This window comes from Priapulus caudatus, unplaced genomic scaffold, assembly GCF_000485595.1.
Source record: "Priapulus caudatus unplaced genomic scaffold, Priapulus_caudatus-5.0.1 Scaffold602, whole genome shotgun sequence".
In the NCBI taxonomy this organism is placed as follows: Eukaryota; Metazoa; Priapulida; class Priapulimorpha; order Priapulimorphida; family Priapulidae; genus Priapulus; species Priapulus caudatus.
In genome coordinates this window covers 66,023-74,985 of record NW_014577663.1, presented here as the reverse complement: position 1 = coordinate 74,985, position 8,963 = coordinate 66,023, and the positions used below count along the sequence as shown (strand labels likewise).

Here is an 8,963-nt window from a genome sequence, read left to right as displayed (position 1 = left end):
GGACAGAGAAGAACAGCTAGGCAAAAACTGCTCCAATTAAGAATATATGAAGTACAGTCAATAAAAGTCGGTGTAGCCCTGTGAAATATTTAACTTTATCATCATTTCCCTCAAAATCATTCTCAGTGAAACGCTCGGCTGTGCTCATCTGGCTCTTAAACTCAATGTTTTCCGTTCTTAGAGTCTGTAGCTCAGATAAGGTTGCGTCATACAGAGGTCCAGTAACATCTGTCTGGGTGTGAACGCCACTCTCCTCTGTGATACACTTCTCATATTCTCCCTGATTAGTTATAACAGCAGGTAGTCGAAAGAACTTCTTATCCTTTTCCCTATCAGATCGGTTAGTACATCCGCTATCCTACAATAATTCACCATTTTCGTGTGAAAATGTTGGAGATCTCTCTAAACTGAACTTTCCACGCTGTAACCACGTCGCACGGTCGCACCAATGATGCCAACATGGCCGCCTTTGTTTTGATGACGTCACGTGCAAGGGGTCTATTGGCCACAGACCAGTTGTCAGTGGTGAAATTCAAGCGTGTTATATACATTAATTGGATTCCTAATCTAAAGATTTACTGAAACACTGTCATTGACATAATACTGTCATTGACATTGTGCAGCATGGGTATAAATAAAAGAATAATTCTAAAGAACAAATGAGGGGGTCGAACCTAGGCTAGGCGAAGGTCTCTGCCATTCCATGTTCTGACGTTACACACCAGTCTGTTGACAGCAGAAAACTTATTCAGAATGTCATTTGATAGGGTGCAAATGGTAATGGCCAGCTTGGACTCTCGGACAAAAATGACCGATTAACACCTACCCGTATAGCATTACCAGAGGGTCTGGCAGCCGGTGATGTGACAAGTATCTCAGGTGGAGGATCTTATACAGTTATAATTACAGGTTGGTAAAATATTCAGGAACAATTTTTGACATTGTTATATCATTTAAAATGATATTTTCAGGGTAAAGATTATTAATGAACATTTCAGAATAGAGATTCAGTTGCAAATTGAGCATTTTCAACAACGTCTATATTTAATTGTCTCTTTTGTTTTACAGCATCAGGATGTGTTTACATGAGTGGAATGCTTTGTAATCTAGGACATTCCACGAAGGACTCCGTAGTGTTTCAGAAGGTGGAGGGACTTGAAGGAGAAACTATCACTAAGGTTGCATGTGGTTGGGAGCACACTCTTGCTCTTAGTGGTATGTACTATACCAAAAACTTAACCTATGATTTAATGGCCCTTATATCAAAAGTCATAGCATGGCAAACTCTCAAAATGCATTCTACAATTGTCATGAAAAATATAAAAGATATTGTGGTATCTCCAACGTCTACTCAGACGTTTACATATTGTTATGTTATCCGGCAGAGCATTGTGGGGTTTTGGCGTGCAAGAGGGCATATAAAGATGACTCCCACAGGGTGCGAAATTAACGGGAGTCCGGAGTCAAATACTCACAGATTTACTGTCGGACTCCCTGATTTGATTCATGCAGGAGTCCGTGTGACTCCCTGAAAATTTTGCCATACTTCCTAGTTCGTTCCAGAGCACGGCCTAGTGGAAATACCGTATTTTTTTTAGCTAATATCCAAAGAAAATTTGACAGACGTGCAACCGCATGATAAGCACATGCGTTATTGTTAATATCTTTAATTTTAAACCTCAGACTGCAGACTCCCTCATTTTGCTGCGGACTCCCTCTTTTTGAGGGTTGGGAGTCCGTTGTTCAAAAGTTAATTTCTACCCCTGCTCCCAGTTAACACACAACTCTGTGCATCGTCTATTGATATCAGTGGTTATTCCCTTCCTTGATCACTCATGAAACCGCTACAGATATTATTAGGGGAAAATGAATGTATAACTGTTGGCATCAATTGGCTGAATTTGATACTTATATAGCAGGAGGAAAACTTTATTCCTGCGGATCTAACTTGCATGGACAGTTGGGTCAGAAATTGACTGCAACTAGAATTGATTCACCACAGAGAGTTGACGTAAGCAGAGATATACTTTTCTTATATAAACAAGTTCCAATTTTGCACAGAATTTAAAATTAATTTAATTAACTAAAATGCTTATCCTACTAAAAGTGCTAACTTAGCTGATCTGTTCTTGTGAGTCGGCCCAACACAATTAAATACATGATGATTATAATGATATTTAACTGTAGTCAACTGAACAGAATGAAATACATGATGATTATAGGGCTATTTATCTATATTTTTAGGTTAGTTCAACACAATAAAATACACCATGCTTAGAGCAGGAGTGAATGAAAATACATGTTTTTATTCAATTTGTGATTATAATGATTTTGGCTAGATATTACTTTAGTATTTTACAGATGGAAACAGAATCTGTGATGTTGCTGCAGGAATGTGGCATAGCCTTACTTTAATGGGTAAGCTTATATGTTTTTCTATATAATGGTTTCATATTTTCCCTACTTCTAACAGATGGAGAATGTATTAATGTATGAACTTGGGAGGTATTGCATGCACTGCAAGCTCACAATGACCTTTACTGCTAAGTTTCATTAACATATTATTTTTTGTCCACAGATGATGGCGGTGTGTACTCTTGGGGTTCAGGCAAGCATTCCCAGCTGGGCTATGATGTCCCTCATAAACAATACAAAATGTTTGAACCATGCAGAGGTAGGATAAATGCAGATATAAGGAGATGGAAGTAGTATTATGATTCAGTAATGGTTTTCCTGCAATATTGGAGTAATTAACGTCTGTTGTACACTCAGAAATATGTGTTATTTTATTACCACGCTCCTGCGAATGTATTTTTCTATTAACAACATATTCATCATGTTTTGTATTTGTAGTGGAATTGCCAGAGGCTATAGGAACGGTGGTATCAATTACAGCCGGATCACACCATTCAGCTGTACTCACTGGTAAGCTATCCATACTGTCTCATACTCGCAGTTATTCTTTCCTCAAAACCTCATCATACCTAAAGTTATACTATCCTCACGATCACCTCGCACTGAAAGGAATGTGCTGCCCTCTACTATCTCGTCGCAAACAATGGTGTCTAATAACATTCATACTCTATTAAGATCCTACTCTACTCGTAACTGTTACATTAATAACATAATACATATACATAATAACATTAATTACAGTAATAACATGACTGTTCTACTGAATAATACAAATTTTTAAATCTTCCAGATATAGGCAATGTGATCATGTGGGGTAGTAACACAAAGGGTCAGCTTGCACGTGATCCCAGCGAGGTCTCCAAGGTCCACAAGCCCCTGGTTCTAGATCAATCCCCTTTTAATGGAGAGAGATTGATTGAATTGAAGTCAGGTTGGGAACACTGCTTGGCTCTAACAGGTGAGAAATGAAAATACTGAGAAATTTGTGGAATTTTTTTTCATCAAATAATTAAAGTTCCTTAAATGCCTCAGAAAGGTATTGGAATACAAGAAATTGTGGATACTTTGGTCTCGAAGTTATATAATATCTCATGTAAGTAATCGATGTGTTTTTTCTTATTTTCAGATAAAGGGTCATTGTTTGCATGGGGAAGAGCTGATTATGGGCAACTTGGAAGAGGAGTTGTTACTAATAACACTAGTAGATGTCAACACTGTCCATCAGAGGTGCTACTCGCTGAAGTAGTCATTGTTTCTTGTGGAAGTATGCACAATATAGCATTGAAAGGTAAATAATACATAAACACAATGCAATATAATCAGGAGTAAGATAATATAGGAGGAGTATGACAGTCCAAAATACGTGAAATTCAACATTTGCTTGCCTAATTTTACCGATGATATATTACGTGCAACTCGATAAAAATTACATCTAAATTAGCGTTGGACATCCACCTCTCACTCAAACTTTACTTAGTTTCCTTACCTCTTCTTTTTATGGAGATATAGCTTTGAACGTCACACATGGTTCATAGCTTTTGACTAGGCTTGTGGCTTAGCTTTCCTCGCCTTCCGAACTGTTGTTATGAAGTGTGAGGAATGGTCTCTTGTCTGTTCACAAGAATTCCCCCTGTTGGCGGTTACGGTTACACGTACTTTCAAACCCCTTATCGCCACAGCCAACAGGGGGCATTCTTGTGAACAGACAAGAGACCATTCCTCACACTTCATAACAACACTTCGGAAGGCGAGGAAAGCTAAGCCACAAGCCTAGTCAAAAGCTATGAACCATGTGTGACGTTCAAAGCTATACCTCCATAAAAAGAAGAGGTATTTGGTTGTGGGCGTGTGTGTGGTTGGGTTGTTGGTTGGTTGTGGGTGTGTGTGGTTGGGTTGGTGGGTGGTTGTGGGCGTGTGTGTGGTTGGGTTGGTGGGTGGGTGTGGGTGTGTGTGCATCCGTCTGTGCTTGTGTCTGTGTGTGCATGCATGTGCATGTTGGTACGTAGTGACTAACCTCCAGTCTGCGTCTGTAGCTGCTGCTGGACGGCTGCCGGAGTCTCCTGCTGTATCGGCTGGTAGATGATTGTGCCATCGCTCGTCTGCAGAAGCTGCTGCGGCAGACCAGTCACATTGGTGGTCAGTGCTTGCTGTGGCTGTGGCTGTGGCTGTGGCTGAGCTGGCTGCTGTTGCTGCTGCTGCTGCTGCTGCTGCTGCTGCTGCTGCTGTGGAGCCTGTATAATTATCTGCAGCAGAAAGCATGACTCTTCTTATACTTGTCACATTAAATGTCACCCCCGAGTTTCTTTGGAATTTACACGAAATGCTGCAAAAACACACAAAATGCTGCAAAACTTCAGTGCACTAGTAGCTATACTACACCTACTGATACCTAGTTGCAAACCTACTATGCACTGGTGTATGTGCAGCAAAAACGTAGTGTGCACTAGTGGCCATGCTACGAAAGCTAACTGTGCATTAGTGGCTGTACTGCAAAAACTTATAATGCAATAGAGTACCGAAGTGATGACGTCACGGTGGCATGGCAACGAGCCCACTGGTTCTACACAATCATATGCTCTGGTAACATTAACTGCGTGTCGTGTTTTGTACCCGATTGTAACCAGCATTCTGAGAGTCATTATTGCAGTTTTTATAGATTTCCAAAGGATGGAAGTGAAAAGCCACGGGGAAAAAAAAAAATTAAACCAAAAAAAAATGTTTAAAAAAAAAAATAATTTTTCCCACATTATTTTTTTTTAATTCATTAAATATTGTAAGAACGACTTGCTACCGATGCTTTACCGCTGTCTGCAGCGCACACACTCGTGTTTTACGTACGCACAACAGTTGCCCCTATGGCTACACTATGGAGCCAGTGGCTTGTGTAGAACCAGCCCGTACGTTGTCTTGCCAACGTGACGTCACACTTCGGTACTCTATAGTGCCCGTACTGCAAGAACCTTATACACACTAGTACCTATGTAGCAAAAACCTACTACAAATGAGTGCTAATGCTACATGAACCTACTTAACAAGTGCATACATTGCAAAAGAGCGCACACACTAGTTCCAGTAGTGCAAAAATTTACTTCTGAATACGATTGGTGCAATGTGCCACCGTACCTGCTGTGGTTGTCCTTGTTGACCTTGCAATAGTTGCTGTCCACTATGTATCAACTGAATCTATAAAGATGAAAATAATAACGCTTTACGACAGACATATAAATATGTTTTATTAGTTGTGTTCTAATATTTTTAAAACATTTTTGCAAAAGACTTTATTATTCATATGCATTGTGTTATTTTTGCAATATATGTACTATAATTTCTTATGCCACGAGGAGTGCGAAGAATGAAACTATATTCTCTTAAGAATCCAGTACTATCCTGTAGTGAGTATTGTCTTACTTGCTGTCCATTGGGCAGTTGGATAATCTGACCCTGCGACAGGCCCTGCAGTGAAATCTGCTGACCACCTAGCAGCTGCTGATTCCCTGAACCACTGATTATGTACTGCAAAAATATTAATAACTACATTTATATGCACTTTGTAATGTAGAAAAAAATTTGTGATAAACTGGAGTATGCATATGAGCATAAGGTTTCCAGTGGCCATACACAGAAACACTTATACACACCCAGAAACGAGTAAGTATACTTGATGGATGGGTCCATTTAGATTTTAGAATGTAGACAATAAGACAGTTATATAATGTATATTCATTTAAATTTAATTGTAAGAAGTTATTATACATATTATACACTTTATTCTGCACAATTTTAGAGGATACATGCCGTGGGACACAATACCATTATCAGAAGCTCATGATACACGTGGGTACCGGCTATTTATCACATTCTGCTTGTGGTTACAATAAATGATTGGTACCTGTGTTTGACCAGCAGTCACTGTGGCAGGTGCTGCCATGGACTGACCAGTCTGAACACTGCTCTGCATCTCAAAGGTTGTCATTTGCTGGTCACTTGATGGGAATGTGTCTGTAGTCAGCTGAAATGTTAATTAAGTAAATGCTAGGCTGAAACTTACTTTCACTTGCATACAAACTTTTTCTGATAATGACAAATATCCGACACATTTATTTAGAAAAACTTACTAGACCAGCAGCTGGTTTTTGTGTTTTACATTTGTGTTGAGATGGTCAATGTTTCCCCAGTACTATATAGGGACTATCAAAACACCTAGTAATAGTAACCAAAACTACTCCTGTTAAATCCCCAGTTCTTGTACAAAGAGCAACAAAGGTCCATTACTTAGCCTTAGATGGAGAACAGACCTGTTGGATTACAGACCCGTAGGCAGGTTTTTTTACGGGAGGGTGCGATCCAACGAGTATACGGACCTAACGAGCGCTGGAGGCGCCAGTCTCTAGGGAGGTCTGGGGGAATATATGCCCCCAAAGGAAATTTTGAAAATTAGGTTGTCTGCATGAGACTGCATTTTGCGCATTTTGAAGGCAGTATGAAAACAGGCAGCCAAAAGCAAACCTCAAAACGTGGAAATTTCTCAAATTTTTGTGCGTGGGGGGCGTGGGTCGCACCCCCCTTCCCTACGGGCCTGGATTATAAACAGATTTGAAATGGATATATATATTATAGTAAGCGGCATATTGGTACCTTCTTCACACATCATCATCATGCCCTCAGGCCTCACTGCTGAATAAATTGGTACTAGTAGTAGTAGTAGTACTAGTAGTAGTACTACTACGTACTGTACTGGTAGGTACGATTGTCAAGATAGTTATGGCCTATACTAGTATTACTACAGCCACAGGCTTAGGACTTCTCAATTTTCTGCTTCTAGTCAACAGTCAATACTAATGTCGATGTGACTGGAGTATCGCTTTGGGTGCTCGCAGCGTAACCGTAGGAGGCATTGCCATTGGCATTGTCATTGATAATCCATCTGGTTCGCATGAATTTTTTGGTAATTGATTGGAAAGAGCGGCTGTATCTGCGCTGCCGCTGGCTAACCAGAGCCAGTAGCAGACAAGCGCCATTTTACGTTTCGTTACAAAGGGAAGAGTTTTTAACACTGACAATGTCAATCGCTGTTACTTTACAGGACGCATTTACTGTTGTCGTGGTACCGTATTTGAGCACATAAGCTAAGGCCGAGATATTTGGTTGGTGCCACAAAAACCCAATCAGTGTCCCACGAAGAGACTCGGCTGGCGAGCACCTATACTCACATTGGGCAGATTCTCGCCACTTTGGTCTTGATTGGTTATGGAAATCCTGGGCCGATGGACAACGAATCACCAACCATCAAAAATGCGAGACCCTTCTTCATTGGTGCTGATCTGACCTGGTGTCATCCACCCTCCACTTGTGAAATTACCTCAATTTACATCTGACACTAATACCGCTATTAATGACATCTAAGTTCTGGAAGATTACCTCGCAAATACTATAAAGGAATTTTCGTAAAACTAACTCAGTGATTGTAAGGGATTACCTAGTAGAATTCTAGAGAAACATAGCACCAAAATGGTGAGTGACGATAGTAAAACCACCAGCCGTCCAGACAAAGAAAACGGTCAAATCCGGAGCTTGCAAATTGCTCACGTGACCAAACACCTGCTTTCAGTTGCATGACGGGATTGCAATGTCTGCGCCCATTGAATAATTAAATAATGTCTAAAGTGACACATTTGTTTTCGTGGGTGTGTAAACGTCATTAGTATCGAAAAGTAAAATTAGTGTAAATGAATTAGCGATTGCTAGGCCATGTTTCCGTGTTCGTTCTTGACAAAACAGCGCAATTACTATTCTAATTTTGAATTTGTATAGTCAAGTACTTGAACTTGAAGTAGGCCTATTACTATTACTATTTCAGTATTACTATTAGTATTACTATTTGCTATTATTATTAAGGCCATTTCGGTTCAGTATTTGTTATTTTTCAAGTGACTTGTTCTTACTCTCTTACTCTTAGTTAGTCTATGACTGTCACTATGAGTATGAGTATGACTATGACTATGACTATGACTATGCTAGCTCCAGGAAACGGTATTGCTAGGGTTAGAATACCGATGTACCGGTGTATAGACGTTAGTCACACAGCCTGGTCGGGTTATGACTATGACTATGAGTATGGATACGGTATTTCCTAAACTGGCAATGCCGCTTTGGTAACGTCACCGTGTGTAACTGTGTTGTCTGGTGTCAACAAATGAGTCATTATAAAAAATGCACATTTGTGATTAGACCAATAAATTGTGCCATAAAAATTGTTATATTCTGATGTTATTTTAGGATTGTTATTTTCTGATTTAAAATAACATCAGAATGTAAAATTTTTTAGGGCGCAATTTATTGGTCTAATTTGGGATGATGTCATCAGCCGCGTCTTGGACTAATTTTATAGACCCCTTGCAGTCACATCCCGTTTTTACCAAGTGCTCGGATGCGCCGCCATGTTGGAAGCATAGTATGATAGTAAACAAGCGGAATGGAGGCATCTCTCACACACACGCACGCACACAGACACACACACAAACACTCACACCACTGACATCATTGCCTTG

The 8,963-nt window shown here is 40.0% G+C and overlaps 2 protein-coding genes across 4 annotated transcripts in view; one reads left to right on the top strand and one right to left on the bottom strand.

The window, feature by feature from the left end:
* LOC106812036 (nuclear transcription factor Y subunit alpha-like) overlaps nt 1-7,958 on the bottom strand; it is an 18,758-nt gene extending 10,800 nt beyond the window's left edge. The window contains exons 1-5 of one of the 3 annotated variants that reach the window (XM_014815792.1): nt 7,626-7,958; nt 6,305-6,424; nt 5,824-5,928; nt 5,539-5,598; nt 4,430-4,658 (exon numbers count right to left, since the gene is read on the bottom strand). In XM_014815792.1, coding sequence (XP_014671278.1) covers nt 4,430-4,658; nt 5,539-5,598; nt 5,824-5,928; nt 6,305-6,388 — 478 coding nt within the window. In that variant the 5' untranslated portion in view covers nt 6,389-6,424; nt 7,626-7,958. The other 2 variants (XM_014815791.1, XM_014815793.1) reach the window with 2 other exon arrangements.
* The window catches only part of LOC106812038 (secretion-regulating guanine nucleotide exchange factor-like), a 14,798-nt gene continuing 6,556 nt past the window's right edge, over nt 722-8,963 (top strand). Inside the window, exons 1-8 of the mRNA XM_014815795.1 lie at nt 722-909; nt 1,069-1,215; nt 1,917-2,011; nt 2,352-2,418; nt 2,579-2,674; nt 2,854-2,925; nt 3,206-3,373; nt 3,542-3,703. Of these exons, the coding sequence (XP_014671281.1) occupies nt 1,086-1,215; nt 1,917-2,011; nt 2,352-2,418; nt 2,579-2,674; nt 2,854-2,925; nt 3,206-3,373; nt 3,542-3,703 (790 nt within the window). The 5' untranslated portion in view covers nt 722-909; nt 1,069-1,085. The remainder of the gene's footprint in view (nt 910-1,068; nt 1,216-1,916; nt 2,012-2,351; nt 2,419-2,578; nt 2,675-2,853; nt 2,926-3,205; nt 3,374-3,541; nt 3,704-8,963) is intronic.